A 24,337-nucleotide genomic window follows, 5' to 3' on the forward strand; every position below is an offset into this window, starting at 1 on the left:
ATTTGGTAATCCCTGTGTTAGAGGAATAAAACTTTATGGGAGAAGATTGTAAGGTGGATATATTTTATTTGAAGGAAATAGGCATGCAAGCTTCCCACTTGGTGTGTGGTAACTGCTTGATACTTGTTTAACAAGCCAGATCCATAAGCCTATATTTCTGCTGATTTGAGCAAAAATAAGTAGACTTTAATTGCATTGTAAAACAAGAGGTTAGGTATTTTAAAAGGTTCTTTTTAAACTCAGCTGCTTGTTAGATCTTGTCAAAGGAGCTCTGAGCCTCAGAGGTCTTTACTGATAGGAGAACTGCATCATGTGGGTTGAGCTCAATTCTTTTTGAGGACACAGGGTTGACTGCCTTTTAGGATGTATTTCTGAAAATGATGAAGGAACAATCAGTGAGTCACAGTGACTACTGGAATGTAGCGGTGTGGAAGAGAAGGTCAGAATGGCTCCCAAATTTTGAATTAGGCTGGTCAAAACAGGAATGCCATAGCTGAGCTCCAGAGCCACAAAGATTGTGATGGGATTGTGTTATTAAAGATAGACTGCACACAAATCCTTCATCCCTTGCTCTTTCCTTGCCTCTTAGCCTTTAGCTCTAGTCTTCTTTTCCTGGCAGTGCCAGATTATGTTTGTGTCACCAGGGAAAATTTCTGGTAGAGTCCAGTCACCAAGTCAACAGAATTTACTGGCTCCCCACTGTATGCCAAGCATTGTTGGGGGGCACTGGGCCCAAACTTGACTATTGCTTTGCTTACTATCTCTTTGCATGTTTAGGCAATAAGTTCAGAGCTGGGAGATTATAAATAACCTAGAATAGAGTCTTCCTCGTGTGTTTTCTGATAAGTAACTTTGCCATGGAGTCTAACTGGTCACGTCTAATATCCAAGCTGAAACTCTGTTGTGGACTAAACTCACTTTTTTTTTTCCCTGCAGTGGCTTAAGAAAGAAATCTGAGCAAGGCTTTAGAAAACATATCTGAGCTATGAGGTTCTAGCATTCCAAACAGAGGTTTCATCAGCTCCACGGGCAAGGAAAGCATCAAGGCCAAGGCAATGCCTGCTCCAGGGTCATCTTCGCACAGATAGTTCATTACTATCCAGAGCAGCAACGAACCCGAGTCTTTGGAGTTGGCAGTAGTTTCGCCAGTGGTCTCCTGGGAGGATTCTGAAACATTAGGTTCTGGCTTTCCCCTCTCTTTTAACATTAGATGTCAGTTCTGTCAGACCACAGGTGAATGCAGAGCCCGTAGATTAGCAGGAGCTCGTCTACTATAAGCCACAAAATCTAATACTCTGGGGGAGAGAACATTTTAAGGCCAGGTTATAATTTGTGGAAGTAATTTGAAGAAAGGAAGTTGGATGGATGAGGGTAAGTTCATTAGAAGAAGACAGAGAGGTCCAGGGAGGGAGGGAGGGGGCAGAGATAGAAACGAAGAGTGATGGTGGGAGGTCAGAATGATGGGCTCTGTTGTACCAGTATCTCTGGTTTCTCCTATCATGACGGGCAGAGGGAGGGGAGCTGTATTGTGACCTCTGATCACTGACTTCACTCTGAAGGTGTGGTGCTTAGAGGCCATCTCAAGAAACACCCCCGCCCCCACAAAGTCCAACCCAAATCTGGCATCTGAAGCAGCATGTTCTTATATACAGTAAAGCACTTTCTTTATTCTTTTAAGCCACATCAACTCTGGCTGTTTACCTCTAAAGGCTTTGTAGGTGTGAATCCCTTCATCAGTGCATGATTACTGATTAAAAACAGCACCTACCCCACCCCCCCACCACACACACAATGCCAATATACTTGGAAAAAGAACTGTTGTTACCTGAAATTCCTTTCAAGTTAGCTCTGAGTGGATCAAAAAGATCGATGACTCCCCAGGAATATAAAATGTTTTTCAAGTCGAAATGATTTTGGATCCTGAACCTAAAACAACAAAAGATATACACTTTCACTTAAGATTCTCATCTTGATATTCATCACATGCCAACCCACGCCCCTCCCTTCAAAGTCAGGGAGCTCCAGGCTCACTTCCAACTTCATCTATCACTGCTCCTTCCCACACCCCGACCCCCTGACTAATCTGACCCCACAGCCCCTTCTCCCACCTCTGGACCTTTGCTTCTGCTGTTCTTTCCAGGTCTGCCTTGAATTTGAATTGTACTATCCTCTCCTCTAAGCTCAGTTCAGCCATCACTCCTCCTCTTCCCCAGCTGTTCTGTGACCTTCAGTATTTTAAGCCCTATTAAGCACTTTGTTCCACTCTTTTGATGTATAGAATGGTCTGTTTCCTATTAGTGTTATTTATGATACTGTAAACTATTTGAGAAAAGAGGCTCATTATTTCTTCATAATAATTAATATTTAATGAGTGCTTACCATGTGTAGGAAAATGGCAACCCACTCCAGTAGTCCTGCCTGGAGAATCCCATGGACAGAGGAGCCTGGTGGGCTGCAGTCCATGGGGTCTCAAAGAGTCGGACGCGACTGAGCACCCATGCGTGCATACCATGTGCCAGGCACTACAAGTATTTTATGTGGATGATCTCATCTCTTCATCACGTAACCGTGTTATTATTCTCGTTTTACAGATAGAACACTGAGGCTTGAAGAGTTTAAGGAGCTTGCCCAAGAGGACGTCCTGAGTCTGCGACGGAGCCTGCCTGGACGAGGCTGACGGAGCCCAGAGCCTGTGCTCTCGGTGTCTACACCCTGCCACCTGCCATCTGCCTCCTGGCTGGCATCTCACACACAGTAGGTGCGGAAAAGAAGTTGCTGACTAACTGCCAGCTAATAGTGGCTCGTTGAACATTTTTCTATTTGATACAACATATTTTCACGTTTGCTGTGTGCAGCGTGGGTCTTTAGTTTTCCCAGTTAAGTCCCGAGAGCAGGAAAAACCAGCCCACCAGCTTTATCATGTTTCTCCAAGGGCAAGGCGTTTAAAACTTTACTATTGAAGGAGGCTTTAAAAGGATGAATGATGTGATTTTCCTTTGAGAACAAAAAAACTTCCAAATTGGAATTGAGATGGTCTTTTCTATAAATCATGCAGAACTTACTGGAGAATAAAAATACTGTACCAGACTGTTAAATATCCAAGTTCTTCACTGCCATACAAGACAATGTGCCCAATATTTTAAACAAAGGTATCAGATTTTCTCATAAATGTGTGTTCTGAATCTTGGCCATAGTTTCCAAAAAAGGCACCAGCTTTCTCTAAGTATGCTGATGTTTCACAAAAATTAAAAAAAATTTTTTTGTGGGGGCTACACCTCTCAGCATGAGGAATCTTCAATCCCTGACCAGGGGTCGAACCCACACCCCTTGCACTGGCAGTGTAGACCCCTAGAGAAGTTCCTCAAAAAAAGTTTTTAAACCACCTTCTCTGAAATTTTCTTAAATCCTTAAACCTCACTTTTCTGAGAACTCTCAGTGCTGAACATATCGGTTAAGAACATGAACTTGGGAACCCAGTGCCTAGGCGTGAATGCTGGCTCAGCCTCGTGCTAGCTGAGGGAACCTGGGCAAGTCGCTTTGCCTCGGTTTCTCTACTTAGGAAATGGGCCTAATACTAGTGCTCAGTTCTTAGTTTTGTGAATAGTAAGTGCCGTAATCCTGGTAAAGTGCTCAGAACAACGTCCAGGACAGCTCACACACTTTACTGTTACCTCTGTGGTTCTATTGTTTCTCACTGATACTGATTAAGAGCTAAGGTATGTTTGAAGCCACGTATGGTGGTTATGGTAGGAGATAAAGCTGGGTAATACCATTTTTAGTAACTAAAGACAACAGTAAAAACGAGGTATGACTATGAAAGAGGACAGTGATTTGTTTCTTGTATGGCTACGAAGGCCAGGCCAGAAGAGATGCTACAAAAATATCTTGGGTTAGAAAAAACACCCTTTACCAAAACCAGACAAGGATATCACAAGAAAATGACAGACCAGTGTCCCTTGTGAACACAGATGTAAAAATCCTCAACAAAATATTAAAAAATTGAATCCAGCAACATATAAATCCCTCTATGACCAAGTGGGATTTCTCCCAGGAATGCAAGGTGGGTTTGACATATGAAAATCAATCCATGTAAAATACCATATTAATGAAATAAAGGACAAGGGTGACATGATCATTTCAAGAGATGCAGAAAAAGTACTTGTCCAAGCACTTGACATTCTTTTATAAAAACAAAAACCACCTAACAAACTTGGATAGAAGGAGATTTCTTCAACCTCAAAATGGGCATTTACAACTCCCTACAGCTAGCATCATCCTTAATGGTGAAAGATTGAATGCTTTCCCCCAGATCAGGAACAAGATAAAGATGATCACCACTTCTATTTAACACTTTACTGGAGAGTGTGCAGGGCAATTACACAAGAAAGAGAAAGCAAATGTGCCCAGAATCAAAAGAAGGAACTAAATCCCTTTCTATTCACAGACGACCTGGTCTTGTATATAGAAAATCCTAAGGAATACACACACACACACATACACACAGACAAAAAAATATTAGAGCTAATACGTGAGTTCATCAAGGTGGCAGGATACAAGATCAAGATACAAAAATTAACTGTTTCTTTATACTAGCAATGAACAATCTGAAAATGAAATCCCATTTACAATAGCATCGAAAGGAATAAAATACTAGAAATTTAACAAAACCTGTACACTGAAAACTACAGAACACCTTTGATAAAAACTAAAGAAAACCTGAAGAAAACCAAAGACATCTTGTGTTCATGGACTGGAATACTTAATATTGTTATAAAGCAATATTCCCTAAGTTAATCTACAGAGTCAGCAAAGTCCATATCAAGAACCTGGCTGTTTATTTGCCAGAAACTGATAAGCTGATCCTAAAACTCACACAGAAAGACATGGAACCCAGAATAGCCAAAACAATCTTAAAAAAAACAAAGTTGAAGGGCTCATACTGCTGATTTCTAAATGGATTAAAAAGCTATAGCAAGCAACCAAGAGTGTGCTGCTACTGCTAAGTCACTTCAGTCGTGTCCAACTCTGTGCGACCCCATAGACGGTAGCCCACCAGGCTCCCCCGTCCCTGGATTCTCCAGGCAAGAACACTGGAGTGGGTTGCTGTTTCCTTCTCCAATGCATGAAAGTGAAAAGTGAAAGTGAAGTCACTCAGTCGTGTCCAACCCTCAGCGACACCATGGACTGCAGCCTTCCAGGCTCCTCCGTCCATGGGATTTTCCAGGCAAGAGTACTGGAGTGGGGTGCCATTGCCTTCTCCGAGAATAAAACTAGAAGTCTAGAAATAAACCTATATTTATGGCCAATTGATTTTGACAAGAGTGTCAAGAAAATTCAATGGAAGACAGAACAGTCTTTTCAATAAACTTGGTTAGTTTTGCCTGTGAAACACCCCTAAAAGATAAGGGAAGTTTTATTTCCCTAAAATCTTATATTCTTCTCAGATAGCAGGCTGAATAGTCTTAGATTAAAAAATTTTTTTTGTTTTAATCCAGATAAGGTCAAGTGTGAATGAATACTTGGGTTACTATGACCTCTGCCTTCTTGTCCCTTCCCCATCCTCCAGAGTTTTTTAGGATCTTTTCTCAAGGGATTGCAAGTTCTAGAGGCAGAATCAGCACCAGTGAATAGTTCTCAGTGGCGCTGGGCATCTCCCTGGGGCCTCTTCCTTACATCAGCTGCTCCAGGACGAGGCCAGCCATTTGTCTCCTACACTCAAAGAGACTGTAGCAAAGTCCTACTCCCACAGCTGCATTTTCTCTCTATTGTTAGCCTTGAAAGCTCTTCGTCCTTTGCTGAGCTTCTCTTAAACATAACAGAAACATCAGGCTTGCTTCTGCTTCATGCTAGAGAGATCTGCTGAAATAGCCAGTCTTTGGGCTTTGATTTGGGGTTCAAATATTTGGTTTGGAGAGATAGGCATTATGTCTGAGTTTAATTCACCTTCTGCCTTCGCTAGGCCGATCTCACTTTAGACCTTGGCCCTTCACTCACTGGTCTCTCTCTCTCTCTCTCTGTTTTTTGTTCCAGGGCCTGGACTTATTTTTAACTCCTCAAAGGAATCCTGCCAAGGCCTCTGGCTCAGCAATGCAGAGAGCCTGGTCAGTGGAGGAGGCTGAGGTGGCCAGTGGGGAGGAGCATGAAGAATCCACACACTGCAAATGAACCCTCGGATAATTTTTTTTGTTTAGCTGCTGGTCTCCAAATTAATTATGCATTTACTCTGATTTCAAATGAAGCTTATCATTTAGAGATGCTCCTTGAGGAACCCTTTGTAAAGTAATGAGTTTCGCAAATAGGTTTTGCTTTGGAGAAGAAAAATCCAGCACCATCATTTAACTTTTTGACCTCTTGGGGTTTTGTATTTGTACCTATTGGGTTTTCTTAAAGAAAGGCTCACCTCTCTTTAGAAAGAATGAAACCTTCAGTGCAAGGATGTAAAGCCTTCAACTTTTATGCTTCAGTTTGCCTTCTGATGGGAATTATATCTGTATTTGCTCAACTGCATAAGCAATCTTGCCTGTTTAGTTTTGAAAAATGATGGCTGTATACTCTTAGGATGTGATAAGATTTAGAGGCACTCTCCAAGGTAACTGCACAGACCCTAGAGCCAGCCGCCCGGGTTCTGTAATGCAGGTCTGGCCGACTGGAGCAGGCCTAGGAGCCCGCCGACAGGACAATGCAGCCGCTCACCTGGGCAGGAACACCTCCATCCGGGCTCTCTTCAGGCTGGCGGTCCAGGCATGGAGGAGGCTGGCTGTGAGGTGGGGCTCAATGTGGCTGAGCGCTGTGTCTCTGTGCCGAGGCAGCACCAGGAGTAGGCTGGCCGTGTTTCCCAGGTACGGCAGCTCCAGCACCCCCACCTGATGGCCCGCAGGGTCCTGAAACTGGCCTGGGGGTTCAGTGGATGGGGGATCAGTTCTGTCCCGGGAGCCCAAGGAAACAGACAGTGCCGGACCCTGGGAGGGGCCAGCTCCCAGAACTGGAAACAATGCATTTTATTAACAATCAGGTGTCCACCTCACCTTCAGGGAGCTGTTTTAGGACCAAGCCTGTTGGGGGCTTGTGGCCACCTTTGCTGATCCTAAGACCTAGAATGTCTCTAAGATATCCATATGTGGATTGAGTCCTGGGGCCTGCAGCGGCCGGGCAGGATGGGGGTACTGGCATGCAGGAGAGCCTAACCCCTCTTAAAGGGACGGCCACCACAATCCTGGCCTCTTGTTGCCATATCAGGACCCAGGCTCTTGGTGCCAGATCTTCCTATCTTTCAACTAAAAGCTTCCCAGGTGGCGCTAGTGGCAACCAGTGAACCAGTGAAGTTGCTCAGTCGTGTCCGACTCTTTGCGACCCCATGGACTGTAATCTGCCAGGCTCTGCTGTCCATGGGATTCTCCAGGCAAGAGTGCTGGAGTGGGTTGCCATGCCTTCCTCCAGGGGATTGTCCCTGACCCAGAGATTGAACCCGTGTCTCCTGGATTGAAGCGCTGCCTGGGTCAGCGGTAAAAAATCTGCCTGCAACGCAACGCAGGGGACGTGGGTTTGATTCCTGGGTTGAGATGATCCCCTGGAGAACGAAATGGCAATCCACTCCAGTACTCTTGCCTGGAGAATCCCATGGACTGAAGAGCCTGGTGGACTACAGTCCACGGGGTTGCAAAGAGTCTGACTGAAGCGATTTAGCACACACTCATGCAACCAAAGCTCTAAGCCTAGATGTCACATGAAATTTCCCAGCATCTGAAGCACTGCATATGCATGCGTGCGAGCATGCTCAGTTGCTAAGTCACATCTGACTCTTTGTGACCCCATGGACTGCAGCTCACCAGGCTCCTCTGTCCATGGGATTTTCCAGGCAAGAGTACTGGAGTGGGTTGCCATTTCCTCCTCCAGGGCATCTTCCTGACCCAGGGATTGAACCCAGGTCTCCTGCATTGGCAGGCAAATTCTTTACTACTGAGCCACCTGGGAAGCCCAAAGCATTGCAAAGACCTAAGGAAACAGGAGTTCAGGCTGGATTCGGACTGATAATTTGTACCCTGTGACATAAACAAATGGGCTTCAGGATGGACAGGTGGGAGCTTGTGGGTGATGGCTATGACTGGCCAAGGACAAGTCCAGGCCACTGGGCACAGCCTAATTTCAGAAGTGTGTGATGGGACAGGTGGCAGCAGACACAAATGGCCCGAGATCAGGAGACCCAGAGAGGGTTTCTGGTGAATGCAGATGTAGTGGCCAGACCCAGTGATGGGACAGGGCGGGCAAATCATAGGGAGCAATCTACGTGAGCTGGGTTGACTTCGCAGCCTGTGGCAGCCCCAGTCTCAGGCAGAACTCCAGGCTTGATCCCTTCCCTGGGAGGACAGCAGGGCCTGGGCCTCAGGGTGGACAGACAGCAGAGCCGACTGGCCACTGCAGCAAAATCTTACAATCACTAGGGAAAGACAGGGGCATGGTTCATACACCTTTTTGTATCTGCTCAGTAAATACTTGCTCAGCCTCCATTATGTGCCAGCCACCCTGCGTGGCTGTTCTCCCCAGCCACCCTGCACTGTGCTGGGGAGAACAGGAACATCTCGGAGTCTGCCTGCCAGCATCACCCAGCAGACAGATCAACCAGCATGGGTCACAGCAGCGACAGGAAAGTGTTAGGAGCAAGAATTATTGGGTTGGCTAAAAAGTTTGTTTGAGTTTTTCCACAATAGCTTATGGAAAAATCTGAATGAACTTTTGGGTCAACTCTGGCTCATTTGGTAAAAAATCCACCTGCAATGCGGAGAAGGCAATGGCACCCCACTCCAGTACTCTCGCCTGGAAAATTCCATGGATGGAGGAGCCTGGTGGGCTGCAGTCCATGGGGTCGCTAAGAGTTGGACACGACTGAGTGACTTCACTTTCACTTTTCACTTTCATGCAGTGGAGAAGGAAATGGCAACCCACTCCAGTGTTCTTGCCTGGAGAATCCCAGGGATGGGGGAGCCTGGTGGGCTGCCATCTATGGGGTCTCACAGATTCGGACACAACTGAAGCGACTTAGCAGCAGCAGCAGCAGCCACCTGCAATGCAGGAGACCTGGGTTTGATTCCTGGGTTGGGAAGATCCTCTGGAGATGGGAAAGGCTATCCACTCCAGTATTACAGCCTGGAGAATTCCATGGACTGTATAGTCCAAGGGGTCACAAAGAGTCGGACACGACTGAGTGACTTTCACTTTTCACTTTCAATACAATCCATTGTAAATGTATGTTTACTTATTCAACAGACGTTCTTTCATTCCCATCTTACTTGACCTCAATGAATAATTATTGGTTGAATAAACTAATGAATAAATGCACTGGGAACTCACAAGGGTCCTGTATGGAGGCAAAGCAGGATGATAGCAAGTGTTCTCAACACCAAAGCTCCTAAAACACTGTTTTAAGTCTCACTGACTTCTTCTGGAATAAGAACATAATTAGTCCCACAAGCTGGAGGGGGCTGAGCAAGCAAACCAGGGTTTAGAGGGGTGACCAGGAGAGGAGATGTGAGGCAGGCAGGGCAGCGGAGCCCTTCCTGCCTGGTCTTGCTGGGCCCCCCACCCTGGAGCGTCCACAGCACACACAATAGTCTGCTGGGAAGGGGAGCTGCAGGTGCACCCCACCTGCACCCCACCACGAGGGAGACGAGTGACTTCCAGCAGGATGGGCGGGCAAAGTGATGAGCACTTCCGGATGGACATGCTCTAGGGAAACTTCTAGACTGGACTCTCCACCAACCGTCATTTCTCAACACCAAACGCTGAGGCAGGTGTTCATCTTGAGGAGGTGACTGCCAGGGGAAGGGGGTTTGCCCAGTCACATGACTCCCCGCTTTGCTCCGTGCAGAGGTAAAGGCCAGGCATGAAATCGGGGTTCTCTTCCCCATCGGCTCCCTCACTGTCCTGAGTCTCCACCTCCCTGGCCTTCGCTTACTCCTCGGCGGCGCGCCTGGTACCGCAGAGGGACCCGCAGCGCCACTCAGCCGCATCCTTTTAGAGCGGAGCCCAGCCCTCCCTTCCCGGGCTCCTCCCGCTCACCGTAGTTGACCTCGGCCATTTGGTACATCATGGGAACCTCGAGGGTCAGGCCCTGGGCGCAGGTGAAAGGCAGGAGCTGAGTGTCCGAGGAGAACTGATGCCGCCAGGCGCTCTGGAAGGACACGGTGCTCACCAGCACCAGCTGCGCAGACTCCGCGCCGCCACCGCGCTCCCACGCGGAGCCCACAGGCCCGTCCCCTGCGAGCAAGAGAGCAGGGGGCCGCTGAGAGGCTGCCGCCCGCGTGAGGCATCCGCGGAGGGTTGTGGCTTGCTTGTTCGTACTCTTAGCTGTGGAACTGTGGTGCTTGTAAAGAGCTGTGGTTGGAGACCAGGCTTTAATTTTTTATTTTTTTATGTATAGCTTGGGGTGCTACGGGCTGGTTCCAGTTAGTTCTGGCTAGTTCTGGCTGGGATTGTTTCCCAGAAGCAGAAGGCTGCCCTGCTCAGGCAGACCCCTGGGGCGGGGGTGAGACTAAAAAGTGAGACTGGGTGCTGCCCAGTGTCACCCCTACCCCCGACTCCCTTCACCCCAAGTGCTCTTGGGCCTCATCCCTGGCGGAGCCTTTGTTTACATGATGACCTCCAGGGCACGGACTTTAAGTCTCTTGCCTTACCTAAGAGGGGAGCTGGCTGGCCACCTGTCAAGGGGCTGCGTCCTTCCAGCTCTTTATCCCTTTAATAAACATGTCCTTTGTGCTAGGCTCTGTCTTCAAGGCTTCAGCAAACCCTCCTCGACTCCTCCTACCAGTTCTGTTGTTATTCCTAGTTTAGATGGGGCCCCAAGGTTGTCCAAGGTCACATACTTGTGAGCAACAAAGCCACCATCTGCCCACTTGCCCAAGATGGAGACCTTGGCCTTGAATCCAAGCAGCCTGGCCCCGGTCTTTTCAGGGGTACCGTCTCTTTCTTAGAGGACCATTCACCCCTGGGGTTGATAGCAGCTGACCGTGGCCTCGGGCCTCCCAGCAGCGCCACGAGCTGCAGCAGGGAGTTAAACATTTTGAAGTAAACTGAAAGACGTTGTGAAATGTTGGAGCAAACTGGGAGGGGAAACCTCCTTATCAATAAAGATCCTAATATTCAGTTCGCCTTTGCGCGCCTGCCCACATGCTGTTTCTTGATTCATAAAGTGCATGTTCCCTGTTGTGCCTTTTTAAACATTGGGTCTTCGGTGCTCTCCCTAGTTCTCTGTAACCTTTGTAATCGTCAAGGACGCTGGAGCCAGACTGCCTGGGTTAGAATCCCCTACTCTGTGGATATAGGGCTGCAGGCCCAATTCTCTGTGCCTCTGTTTCTCCGTTTGCAAAACGGGGACAATGATGGCACTTAGCTCTTAAGACTATGGCGAGGGGAAACTGAGCTCGTAACCACAGAGTACTTAGAAGAGTGCTGAAGAAATAAACTGAGCACTCAGTAAGTGTTCGTGACGTTCATCATCTTTGATGGTAATTACAACTGCGTGATATGTGTGCGTGCTCAGTCCTGTCTGACTCCCTGCTACACTCTGGACTGTAGCCTGCCAAAGCAGGTGCTGATTTTCATTAAACCATCCCTAATTGCTGCACATTAAGATAACCCTGGGCTAAACATTATATACAGTTATTACATACAGTTATTGCCTTAAGCGAAATTCCTAAGAAACCACATTTTGGGCTCCTACTGCATTTTGCATTGAAGAGGGTTAGTGGTTGATGAGAACAGAGCTCAGTGGAAACACACCTGGGGATGTTGCATGACCCAAAGTCTGCTGGACTCCCTCTGCTGGGATTCTGAAGAGCACCCTTTTGTGTGTGGGTGTGTGTGTGAGGGGTTGTGTGTCTGTCCCTGGGGGTGGGGTGGGGGTGGGGTAGGGACAGAACAGAACCAAAAGTGAGCCCTGTTCACTCGAGGGTCGGGTTTCCCAAGAGGATAAGCCTCTGCTGCAGGTGAGGGCTGCCTGTGTACCCACTGCATGGCTTCTGATGGGTAACAGCTGGGACCTGTCTCCCCAGCCTTCCTCCATTAACCTCATCAAACTGGACGGTTTTTCCTTACCTGCGGTCTGCCTGGGGCCCCATCCGTTGGCCAGCATGGCAGTGCTGTTGGGCTCCCTGAGGTTGGCCAGCTCCAGGCTGCTGTTTGCCCACCGGGAGACCTGCTCCACAAAGCAGGGGGCGAGCGGTGTCCCCGTCTGCACGTAGAGGGTGCAGGCCAGCTCCAGCTTGGCCCCCGGGCTGGTGCTGGGCAGCACAGCATAGACAGCCTGGAGCCATTCTCTGACCTTGGGGTCTGCAAAGAAGATCAGTCAAAATGGTGAGTGTAAGACAGGAGTTACCCCCGGCTCTGCTTGCTGGGTACAGGGGAATGGGACCCCTGCCTCTCCACTCTTAGGTCCCGAGGTTCATCCACCGTAGACAGTCAGTTTGGATAAGTCATAGCTCAGTTGCTCAGGAGTTAACCTGGTTCCACAGATGAAAAGTCAAGGAGGAAGAAACCATGCTAGATTTGAAAGAAATCAGGCTGTTATTGTTCAGTCGCTAAGTTGTGTCTGCCTCTTTGCGACCATGGACTATAGCCCACCAGGCTCCTCTGTCCATGGGATTTCAGGCAAGGATATTGGAGTGGGTTGCCATTTCCTTCTCCAGGGGATCTTCCCGACCCAGGGATCAAACCCTCATCTCCTGCATTGGTAGGTGGATTCTTTACCACTAAACCACCTGGGAAGCCCAAATCTAGCTGTGATTAAGTCAGATAGAAAAAGACTACCAACCTCCCAAAGACTGTGCTTCCTAAACTTCTTGAGCCAGATATATGCTGCTGCTGCTAAGTCGCTTCAGTCGTGTCCGACTCTGTGCGACCCCATAGACAGCATCCCACCAGGTCCTCTGTCCCTGGGATTCTCCAGGCAAGAACACTGGAGTGGGTTGCCATTTCCTTCTCCAAGGCATGCATGCATGCTAAGTCTCTTCAGTCGTGTCTGACTCTGTGCGACCCTATGGACGGCACCCCACCAGGCTCCTCTGTCCACAGGATTCTCTAGGCAAGAATACTGGAGTGGGTTGCCATTTCCTTCTCCGAGCCAGATATGTGGAGCAGTGCTAAAGCAGAGAGACCTGGGCTGGTGGGCAGAGGGTTTCAAGTATGTACGAGGCCAGTGGATTTATGGGGAACATCACGAGTAGCAGTACTGGGCAGTGACCAGGGTGTTGAATTGTCGCTATCTCTGGTACAGGGCCTCACGTTCATCCCCACAACTAAACAACTGAGCAGCGTTTGGATGTAGTCTTTTGTGGAACTCTGCTTTCAACCTGGAAAATCTAGGGGCAAGGTAAGGACTCCTCCCATTCCCCCTTCTCTCTGAGCCCCAGCAGACAGCCCATTATTCATGTCAGCGGGAACCTGTGAGAATGTTGAAATACGAGGCATTTGAAAGAGTCCATAGCTTCTACCTTCCTGATGGTGGACTTGTAGTCATTTACAGCTCACGCAGGAGGCCGCTTCCTTCTCTGCATATTTGCGGTGGAATTCTTTATCACACTATTGTTCACAGCTGTGGCTTCTCTTCTCCCCTGAGCATGTGGAGCTACTGCTGAGTCACGACACAGTGGCATACCCTCCTGACCTGTGCACACAGGGCTTTTCCAGCCAGCAGGACCCCTTTGCAGGCAGGCTGCCTGTGGAACACAGCCCTTCCTTCTCCTTTTCGCCTCCCCTTCATCTTAGGGACAGCCCCCTGGCTGCCCCCAAGTCTCCCCCGTGACTCCCAGGCTCTTTGCACCCTCTTTCTGCCCACCCTGCCTCCACCAGCTCTCCTAGGGCACCAGGTGGAATGACCCTCCTACCTGGCTTGGGTGCCTGTCCATTCCATGTCCCCTCACAGAGGTCTAGGCCAGGAGACAGCAGCAGATGCACCCCCCCCACCACCACCCCTAACTTGCCTGGCTAAAGTCCTTCTGGGGGCAGCGGCACCCAGAACACACCCTGGGCCGGGGGCCCCAGCCACCAGGCTGCAGGATGCGGTGTGGGCAGGTTTACTCCACAGAACTTTCATCACCAAAGCCGCGTCTTAGAATCTACTGCTGTAAAAACTGGACTCAAGGCATATATAAATACATAGCCTAGCAAATTGCAGCCTAACTCAAGTGCTTGTTTTTGTTTTAATGAGAAAAAACTGTGAATGAAAAAAATAATAACTCATCGGATTGTCCTTTCATGAGGAAGGTCATAAATACTCATTGAATCACGTCCCTGTGGGGTGTAGACTGTCTGCAGGGGTGAATGGAGACATGTCTGTGGTCCTTAGTGTCACATGACTTTAGGGAGCGTCACAGAGCTCTCTGTCCTCTCCCCCTCTCGGCCCAGGGGACCCGCCATCCTTCCAGACAGACACGCCCAAGGCGCAGAGTCAGTGGGCTTGAGAGATCTTATCTCCTCCGGAGCCTAGTTTGTCCCTACCATTAGCACATCGGAAGTGGTTTTCTAGATGCTGCTGGAATGAATATATATCGTCAGAATAAAAAATGCTGAAGGTTGACGAACTCTGCTAAACCCTCTGCAAGCAGGATCACTTTTAATCCTCTCAACAACCCTGCGAATTAAGTGCAATTATGATCGCATTTATGGATGAGGGAGTGGGGGTTCAGACAGATTAATAAAGTTGCTCAATCAGTTGTCATCTGATTGTTGGGGTGGTATCTCACCACCCCCTGCCCCCTGCTCCCTGCCAGGTGAAGGACAGGTGGGCTGGGAACAGTCTGCCTCTCTGCTGGGGAGAACCTCACAGAGCCTTCTGTTTTGCTGAGTTGCCTGTATTTCCTAGTCTGGTCTCTGCTGTGCTTAGTCGCCCAGTCGTGTCTGACTCCTTGCAACCCCATAGACTGTAGCCCGCTAGGCTCCTCTGTCCATGGGGATTCTCCAGACAAGAATACTGGAGTGGGTTGCCATGTCCTTCAGTGGGGCAAAAGGGACTGACTTCCACAGTGACAAACTGCGCCTCCCCTGCAGCCCTTGAAACTACTGCCTCGATTCCTCTCCCCTCCCATTCCCCCTCCTACAAAGCCGTCTTTGTTGCTGGAGGGGTTGGGTGGCTGTAACAGCAAGGAGGGGAGGACTGCAGTAGATCAGGGGTGTACTGGGGAGGGGTGGAGAGTTTGAAGGGAGAGTCCCTGGAATGGCATGGAGTGGCAGGAAAATGCTAGAAGAAATGGTATTTTTCTTCTTTTTTTTTTTTAGAAATGGTATTTTTCTGAGTCCTGCTGCAGACCAGCCTTTTAACTCATTTGAGAGACCAGCATAGAAAGAGCCTTCCTCCTCAATATATTAGCTGAACTGAACTTCTTGAATGTGACACTGAATCTAAAGGGTGGCGGTTCTGGATTTTAAAGTTAATGTATATGAAATTCTCAGCCGGCCAGAACCATCTTTGTGGTGCTGATCAAAGAGAGTTAAGTTTAGGACAATGTGCAAAGGGTTTGGTTGGGTTGAGAGAGCAGTGAGGATACGTGCGTGTGTGCTAAGTCACTTCAGTCATGTCCGACTCTTGCAACCCAATAGACTGTAGCCCACCAGGCTCCCCTGTCCATGGGATTTTCCAGGCAATGATACTGGTATGGGTTGCCATGCCCTCCTCCAGGGGATCTTCCCAACCCAAGGACTGAACCCACATCTCTTTTGTCCCCTGCATTGGCAGGTGGGTTCTGTACCAGTCATGCCACCTGGGAAGCCAAGTCTGGTGGAAAACAGTGAAGGCAGGGGGCTTAGATAAATTTGTATGCCTGCTCAGTGGCTGAGAGGGAGGCTAAGGAGTTGAGGAAAGAGCACAGGATTTGGAGTCAGAAAATCTGGAATTGGAATCCTGGCTCTATCACTTGCCTGTTGGGTGAGCTGAGTCTTAGCAAATCATTAACCTCTTGCTGCTGCTGCTAAGTTGCTTCAGTCGTGTCCGACTCTGTGCGACCCCATAGACGGCAGCCCACCAGGCTCCCCCATCCCTGGGATTCTCCAGGCAAGAACACTGGAGTGGGTTGCCATTTCCTTCTCCACTGCATGAAAGTGAAAAGTGAAAGTGAAGTTGCTCAGTCGTGTCCGACTCCTAGCTACCCCATGGATTGCAGCCCACCAGGCTCCTCTGTCCATGGGATTTTCCAGGCAAGAGTACTGGAGTGGTGTGCCATTGCCTTCTCCGCATTAACCTCTTGTCTCACTGGTAAAATGGGCACTTTAGCAGGCTTGGCGATTGCATATGATTTCTATAAGGATCAAGTGACATAACAACTGTAAAAGTGAGTCCACGTGCGTCATCAAACAGAATTCTTCCCCACCCCCATCTCTGAGGCCTCTGTTCCCAGCATCGTTCTTGTGACAGAAAGCTGAGATGTGTGAAAGCTGAGATGTGTTCTTTATTGACTTGGAAAAGCATTGGAAATCCCTAGAACTTGGACCATTGGGAAATCATATTTTCATGCAGTGAAAACAAAAATATTTTGGGGATATCACTGGTGTCTGCTTTGAAACTCATGCCCAGCTTTAGGACCAGCTGGTGGGGATATTGGCAAAGCTGCTGGTGGTCAGGCACTTCCCTGGTGGTCCAGTGGCTAAGACTCCTTGCTCCCAGTGCAGGGGGCCTGGGTTCAATCCCTGGTCAGGGAACTAGATCTCACATGCCTAGCCAAAAAAGAAGATTCTGCATGCCAAAACAAAGGTCAAAGATCCCATGTGCCGCAACTAAGATCCAGTGCAGCCAAATAAATATTGAAAAAAAAACTGCTGGTGGTTACCTATTGGCTGGATGTCAGTGAGAAGACAAGCGCCCATTGTCTCATTGCGAACATGGATAGAGCTCTGTTGATCAGATGGGAACAATGCCCCAAGCCCCTGGGCTGTGGGTTCACATTCCTGATCTGTGCTCCTTTGTAAAAGAAAGACTGGGACAGGGCAGGTGGTGGGCAGTAGCAGGTTGACTTAATCAGCACCCATGTGATTCTCTGAGCCATTTGGGGGCAAGCACATGCAGGGGTATTCCGTTAACTAGCACTCTGCAAGCAGCACATTCCTGTTTGTAATAATTAACCATGGATCCAGGAGATAATGAAGCCATTTATAAGTAAGAAAAAAAAAAGTGGGATTATGTTCCCCAGAGTTTGACCATTAAGCATTCTGGACATTTGGTCATTCTTGAATGGGCTCTATGGAAGCCCTGCTAATCACCACACTTTGCTCAAGCAGGTACCCTGACGTTACCTGACAGCAAAGCACCGACTGTCATCAGTTCCCTGGCTCTGCAGGGAAACTCCATTTGCGTTTCTCACTTTCCCCCTAGTCCTGACTTCTGTGAGAAAATGTTTCAAGGCCGAAATGCCTGCCCCTCTTTCATATTCCTATTTGTTCTTCATAACCCAGCTCAGGGGTCTTGTTGTCTGGGGAGCCTTCCTGATCTGCTAGTGGAATAAATCATTCCCTCCCTGGTACGAACATATTTCACATAAGTACACTAACTGCCCCTCATTAAAAATGTGTTTCTGTGTGCATTGTTCCTACGAGACTGAGAGTCTTGTGTTCAAAGGGTTCCTTATATACCTGGCTGCTAAATTCCTGGCATAGCACCAGCCCACACAGCAGGAGCTCAGAAATACTTGATGGATGGCTTTGCACTGAATCTAACGTGGCTGGAGAGCAACTCCACGGATACGTGCATTTCTATAATATACTTGCCGAGCAAAATTCAACGTGATAACTTCTGTTTATTTTCACTTATCCTAAGAGACAAAACGCATTTGCAGGTCGGCCAGCAGTCTCACGAGAATTATTTTGGCAGAGGACAGGGTGTGGATGGGGAGGGATGGGGACAGTTCACACAGGTAATGCCTGTGGCCTGCTGTCTGGAGCATTCACCTTGCCAATGCAAGATGCCACCTCCAGGGAGCTCTTGCTATGGCTGTCTTGGTATTAGTACCTGGGTGCTCTAAAAAAGGGTTAATTTATATAATTTTAATTCTCATCCTTTTTCACTGGCATCTTATTCTTAGATAGAGAAAAAAGGTTGTGTGTAAAGTGTTTGTGTTCAGATGGAGTTGGGAGGTTGGGACCAGGGCCAGAGGCCCCAAGTGGGACCAGGTGTGGCTGACCTGGCATCACAAGACTCTTGCCCCCACTGGCAGAGGTGTTCTGAATTATGTTGGTAAATATGACTGCCTAAAAGTCACACATTTATGAAAGTGGGATGGTCTCTGGAACCAGACAGCCTGGCTTGAGTTCCAGCTTGACCACTTGCTGGCTGTGTGACCTTGGGCAACTTGCTTACATGCTCTGTGCCTAAATTGGCTTATCTCTAGAATAGGGATGATAAGATAATTACCTACCTCAATAGGGTTTTTGCTACAATGAATTAGATTGTATTGGTAAGGTGCTTCTAGCAGTTTCTGGCATCTAGTAAGCATTCTAAAAGGGCTTGTAAAATGCAATGGAGAAATTGCTGCCAAACCCAAGGGTAGAAGGGAACCTTAGAAATTTTATCAAGAGTAACCACGATGTGGACTTCCCTGGTGGCTCAGTGGTTGGGAGTTAGCCCTGCAATGTAGGGGATGTGGGTTCGATCCCTGGGTGGAAAAATCCTCTGGAGAAGGAAATGACAACCCACTCTAGTATTCCAGCCTGGAGAATCTCATGGACAGAGGAGTCTGGTGGACTACTGTCCATGGACAAGACTGAGTGACTAAACAGCCACCACCATGATGTAGAGTGTCAATGCCTTCTGTTGCACACTTGCCAGTGGGCAGCCTTCTCTGCCTGTCACCCGAGGCAGCCTGAGCATGAGGTCAGGTGTAAGTATGAGCAGGGCCGTGGGCGTGAGCAGCAGAGTGGGAGGAGCAGCGGTCCGCTTACCGTGGACGGTGTAGCCCAGGGCCTGGGCCAGCTGCCGACCAGTGTTCCCCCGGGCTCCAAACTGCAGGAGCTCCAGGGGGATGAAGGCGCCAGCGGGGGAGAGGACCAGGTTGGTTTGGTTGCTGGCCGCGGCCACGCTCCGGTACAGGCGAAGTGCCAGGTCAGTCCTCAGCAGGGTCAGGTCCTCATGGAGGTTGCTGGCTCCCCCGGGGGGGCAGACGTGAAGGAGGAGGAGGGCCAGTAGAAGAGACTGCATGGCTCCTGCAGAGGAGGGAAGAGATGCAAGTGAGGCAGGAGCTGCTCCATCCTGCAGAGGAGTGGGCCAGGGGCTGGTGCCCTGCTGCGGCTGAGGATCACTTAACAGGCCTGTTACCCGGCACCCTTCTACCCGCAGCAGAATGCGTCTCTGTATCTGCCTTAGAAACACTTGCTGGAAATCAAACCATGAGTTGAAAGGTCTGAATTTTAGGCCTGCCCTGTCATTGGAAAAGACCCTGATCCTGGGAAAGATTGAAGGCAGGAGGAGAAGGGGATGACAGAGGATGAGATAGTTGGATGGCATCACTGACTCAATGGACATGAGTTTGAGCAAAGTCCGGGAGATGGAGAAGGACAGGGAAGCCTGGCTGCGGTCCTTGCTGTCACAAAGAGCCGGACATGACTGGGTAACTGAACAACTGTCACTTACTACATGCATGACCTTGGGTGAAGCTCTGGTCAGACCAGAAGCATTATGTTGGCTCAGAAACTTGAAAAGCACGTCTTACTCATTTTTCTCAGTACTTAGTTAGCTCAGAGCTGGGCCATGAGTAGTAATAATAGGAATCACTATTAGGAATAGTAGGAATAATAGGAATTACTACTATCAGTAGTAATAATAGGAATAACAAATACTATACTCTGTTAAAAAGGACTTTGTATTTTCACGATTAATCATTACAACAATCTTACGTGGTAGCTGTTATTATATTGCAAATATAGAGATGATGAGGTTTAGAGACTTCAGTGGGTCATTTAAGAAAACATGGGGGTGGAAACAGGCCTGGGATTCCAGTCCTGGTCTTCTCTGGGTGGTCCATGAAAGACTGAGCATATAAATGCACACTAAAATATTGATCCATGAGCTAATTGTACCTAGGATATCAGAATTCTTGTGATGTGAATTATTTTCATAAAAAGGACACTTTCACAGAGAGCAGAATGCTGCAGATAGAACTCCTGCTACAGAGATGTACCCCTTCAAGGAAGAGAGTGTCTTTGCTGGAAATTAATGCAAAGAGAAAGGCAAGGCACAAAGTGTTCTCAGTGACTACTCCACACGGACAACCTGTGGCAATTTCTGTTCTGTTGTCTGACTGCGATATCAGGCAGGATTGGTGAGAGAGGGTCCCAGCCCAAAGAAGTCATCTGAGGATGAGAGTTGGCATGTAAAGCCACTGGGCTCAAAGGTGTTTATTTCAGATAAAGACCCCACGTGGAAAAGCATCCTCTCTTTCTCAGCTCTTTCCTTCTGCAGCCAAGCGCACAAAGGCATCATAGGGGTGGGCGTGTGCACAGGTATGGGGGTCTTTCTCTGTGTGTTTGGAAACCCCAGTCCAGGGTCTTTTTTGAAATGACCAACTCCCAGTGCTCTTGATGCTCCTATTACCTCCCCCAGGGATGCAGCAATCAACCCTTCACGCCCTTAGGCTCCCCGTGACCACGTCCCTGCCATGATTCACTGCGGACGAGCTGTACACTCACCTTCTCTTGGATGGGACTGTCCAAGTTTCCTTGCTGACTCCTGTCCTTGTGGGTCTCCCGTGTTAACGTGCTCCCCCTTTTAAAAAAGTGGAGCAGAATCTGCTTTGAATCACAAGACAGCATAGGGAGGAAGCTGGCAGTTGCCGTCTCTGTCGGCGATGTCTCTACCACTCAGTCCAAATTCCTGGAGCCTGAGGTCCCACAGAGAGCCAGGGGCAGGAGCCTAGCCTGGCCAGCCAAGCCCAGATCGGAAACAGAGCGGGCCCTGGGGAGGGAGCCAGCCACACCCGTCAAGCCTGCTTAGGCTTGTGACCTGATTGTACCAGCGAGGAACCCCTCTTGTAGCCCTTTGTCACTTGGAGGAATTTCACTGATAACTCTGCCATTAGGGCTTTTGCTGGGTACCAGGTACCTCATGCTTCTCCCCGCCTCCTGGGAAGAGAACAATACATTAGTCATCGGGCATGACTTGAAACTTTTAGCAAATGACATTCTGCAGAAAAGGGTGGGGGGGGGGGTGGGAAGCAAAATATAGCACAATCAGTTTGGAACAAGGTGCCTTGCCTTATTTATTATTAATAAAAGTGAACGCATTTATTTATATATAATACAATAAATATAAGAACTCTAAGCAATCTTGTTCTCAAGATATAGAAGTTAATAAATCTGGTGACTCAATATGAGAAAGAGACTGTGTTGTCAGTTAAGTGAAGGCACGTTCTGGGGAAGAATAAGCAGATTCTGTCCAAAGTCTGTCCTTGTGACCTAATTCAGAGTTGTAGACATTTCTATGAGTTTCTTAGGTGTCGTATTAAGTACAAAATACGTGTTAGGTTACACGTCGTTAGAGATTAAAGAAAAGAAGACACTTGGAAATGAATGCAGCTCTCAATAATGTTCTCTCAGGCATCTGTTAGAGTTAATATTTGAAAAAGAATGAGACTGTTTTTCATCTGACCACCACTCACACCCCTGTAATCAGCGGGCGCTTCACTTTCAAGTGGACTTAATTGCTGACACTCAAGCCTGGAATAGTTTATAGCTCTTAGGAGAGTTCCAACTCTAGAATTATTTTGCATGAAATTTCCCCAGATCTTCAATGTAGAGATTGTGCATTTTTTGCATGCCTTGAACTCTAAATTGTAGTATGATGGGGGAATAAATATATATAACTTATTCTATAGCATCCAGAGTGGGCATCCCATCCACCCACCCACCCATCCACCCATCCATCCATCCACCCACCCATCCATTCACCCACCCACCCATCCACCCACCCATCCATCCACCCACCCATCCATCCATCCATCCATCCACCCACCCATCCATCCATCCATTCATCCATCCACCCACCCATCCATCCACCCACCCATCCATCCATCCACCCACCCACCCATCCATCCATCCATCCACCCACCCATCCATCCATCCAGTAGCTCTTGCTTGCCTGCTAGGTTCTGAGGCTCTGTGCCAGATCTGGTGGAGGTGGCAATGAACCAGCCACCTGGACTCAGCTAGCTCTCAGGGGACCTAGAGTCTTGTTCCCTGAGTGCAGATTTTTGATGTTGATGCTGATAGGTTTAAGAAAAAGAGTCCTTCATGAGGAGGACCGTGTAACTTGCAAGGGCTCTCTCCCAATGCTGAGTTCCCCGTGGTTGCAATTATTTGAGCAGAAGCTCATTCACTCTCTGCCCATGGTGGAACTGGGAAGATGCTTATAAAAAGGTTTCCCAAATTTGAGAAGGTTGGCTGTGTGACTTCTGTAAGCATTTCTTCCTACCTGACTCTAAGAATGTATCATTTTAGATTGCTTTTATATTCTCTAGAAAAAAATACTGAGTGGAAGCCCTATGTATAGACTGCTGCTGCTGCTGCTGCTAAGTTGCTTCAGTCATGTCCCATTCTGTGTGATCCCATAGGCAGCAGCCCACCAGGCTCCCCCGTCCCTGGGATTCTCCAGGCAAGAACACTAGAGTGGGTTGCCATTTCCTTCTCCACTGCATGAAAGTGAAAAGAGAAAGTGAAGTTGCTCAGTCGTGTCCAACTCTTAGGGACCCCATGGACTGCAGCCCACCAGGCTCCTCCGTCCATGGGATTCTCCAGGCAAGAGTACTGGAGTGGGGTGCCATTGCCTTCTCCATGTGTAAAATAACTAGTGGGAATTTGCTGTATAACACAGTGAGCCCAGCCTGGTGCTCTGTGATGACCTAGAGGGTCAGGATCAGGAGTCAGGTGGGAGGGAGCCTCAAGAGGGAGGCGATATGATTCTCGAAGTTGTAGAGCAGAAACCAACACAACATTGTAAAGCAAATATCCTCCAATTAAAAATAAACTAAAAGAAAATACTGGGGAGCTGAACATTCAAAAAAAAATTTCCTGTGTAGGTTAAACATTTCAAAGTGTGAATGAATGAAAGATGGGCAGCAGTTTTTGTTTTGTGTGCTCAGAGGTGAACCTGTATAAGCCTCTGTGTTCTCCATCCGTTTAAGCAGAGGTTATCAAGCTTGTTTTGACCTGGCTGGCATATTGGTTTACACTGCTCAGGGAGCCTTTATTTGTGAAGATATTTACCGTAATTATAACAACAAAAATAGTGACCATTGTTGAGCACTTACTATGTTCCAAGTACTGTGTTACATCCTTTCCATTCACTATTGCAATGAATCCTCCCAACAGTCATATGAGGAATGTGTTATTATCCCTGTTTTGGAGATGAGGAAACAGACTTGAAGAGCTCAAGGTACTTGCCCAGGTTCCTGCAGTTAGAGGTCAAGCTGGGTGCAGGGTGGGTTGTGGGCTTATCCACGCTGATGAGCTCTGGTCCTCAGCGCCGCTGCTCTGCAGTCCAGAACCACTGTGAAGAGCAACTTGGCCTCAGAGCTGGCTCCAAATAATCTGGAAACAGGGAAAATTAGGCAGAGAGGAACTAAGGTTGGAAATAGAAAAAAGGCATCAAACTGTGTTTGGATATTCTGGTTCTGAAGAGCTTGCTTTTGGTGTTACTTTCTCATACATTTCAGTGTGATTAGCATTTTGGCCGTTTTTATCAGTTGGATTTTAAAAGTGATAAAAAAACAAGACTTGAGACCATGCCGTGTTATCCTCTCTAGCCCTCAGTCTAGGGGTAACTAGACAGGAAAGGCCGATCCTCACTAAGCCAGTGTCAGGGATTGTCAGGAAAAATCCATGTGAAAAATCTACCCGAGGGCTGTAACCCTTCTCTATCACTTCAGAACTGTGGGCATCAGTGATCTATTACAACAGTATTTCCTGAGAGCCTGGCCTTGACCTCCAAGGCTTCTCTGAGTGGGGTTTGTGGGAGCCACATTTTTTTGGGGGGGAGCCATGCTGTGTGGCTTGTGGGATCTTAGTTCCCCAACCAGGGATTGAACCTAGACCCTTGGGAGTGAGAATGTGGAGTCCTAACCACTGGACCACCAGGGAATTCTCAAGGGAACTGCTTCTGATTTATCATAGTTGGTTCATGTCCTGGCCAACTCAGCCTGGTATGACAGAATAACCCAGACTGGGTGGCTTAAACAACAGAGATCTATTTTCACAATTCTGAAGGCTGGGAAGTCCAAGATCAAGCAGATTCTGTGTCTGATGGAGGCCTGCTCCCTGGTCGGTAGACAGCCAGCTGCCTTCTTGTATTCTCACATGGCAGACACAGAGACAGAGG

The 24,337-nt window shown here is 48.2% G+C and overlaps 2 protein-coding genes across 4 annotated transcripts in view; one reads left to right on the forward strand and one right to left on the reverse strand.

The window, feature by feature from the left end:
• INTS6 (integrator complex subunit 6) overlaps nucleotides 1-6,510 on the forward strand; it is a 101,900-nt gene extending 95,390 nt beyond the window's left edge. For both annotated transcript variants that reach the window (XR_006543797.2, XR_006543798.2), the window contains 2 exons: nucleotides 2,592-2,758; nucleotides 6,031-6,510. The gene's annotated coding sequence lies outside the window, so the exon portion shown is untranslated. The remainder of the gene's footprint in view (nucleotides 1-2,591; nucleotides 2,759-6,030) is intronic.
• SERPINE3 (serpin family E member 3) overlaps nucleotides 1-21,122 on the reverse strand; it is a 32,052-nt gene extending 10,930 nt beyond the window's left edge. The window contains exons 1-6 of one of the 2 annotated variants that reach the window (XM_025262965.3): nucleotides 20,656-21,122; nucleotides 18,913-19,173; nucleotides 12,088-12,321; nucleotides 10,054-10,251; nucleotides 6,694-6,892; nucleotides 1,826-1,926 (exon numbers count right to left, since the gene is read on the reverse strand). In XM_025262965.3, the coding sequence (XP_025118750.3) occupies nucleotides 1,826-1,926; nucleotides 6,694-6,892; nucleotides 10,054-10,251; nucleotides 12,088-12,321; nucleotides 18,913-19,168 (988 nt within the window). In that variant the 5' untranslated portion in view covers nucleotides 19,169-19,173; nucleotides 20,656-21,122. The remainder of the gene's footprint in view (nucleotides 1-1,825; nucleotides 1,927-6,693; nucleotides 6,893-10,053; nucleotides 10,252-12,087; nucleotides 12,322-18,912; nucleotides 19,174-20,655) is intronic. The other variant, XM_006063556.4, reaches the window with a different exon arrangement.
• Between the last annotated feature and the right edge of the window lie 3,215 nt (nucleotides 21,123-24,337).

This window comes from Bubalus bubalis, chromosome 13, assembly GCF_019923935.1.
Source record: "Bubalus bubalis isolate 160015118507 breed Murrah chromosome 13, NDDB_SH_1, whole genome shotgun sequence".
Classification (NCBI taxonomy): domain Eukaryota; kingdom Metazoa; phylum Chordata; class Mammalia; order Artiodactyla; family Bovidae; genus Bubalus; species Bubalus bubalis.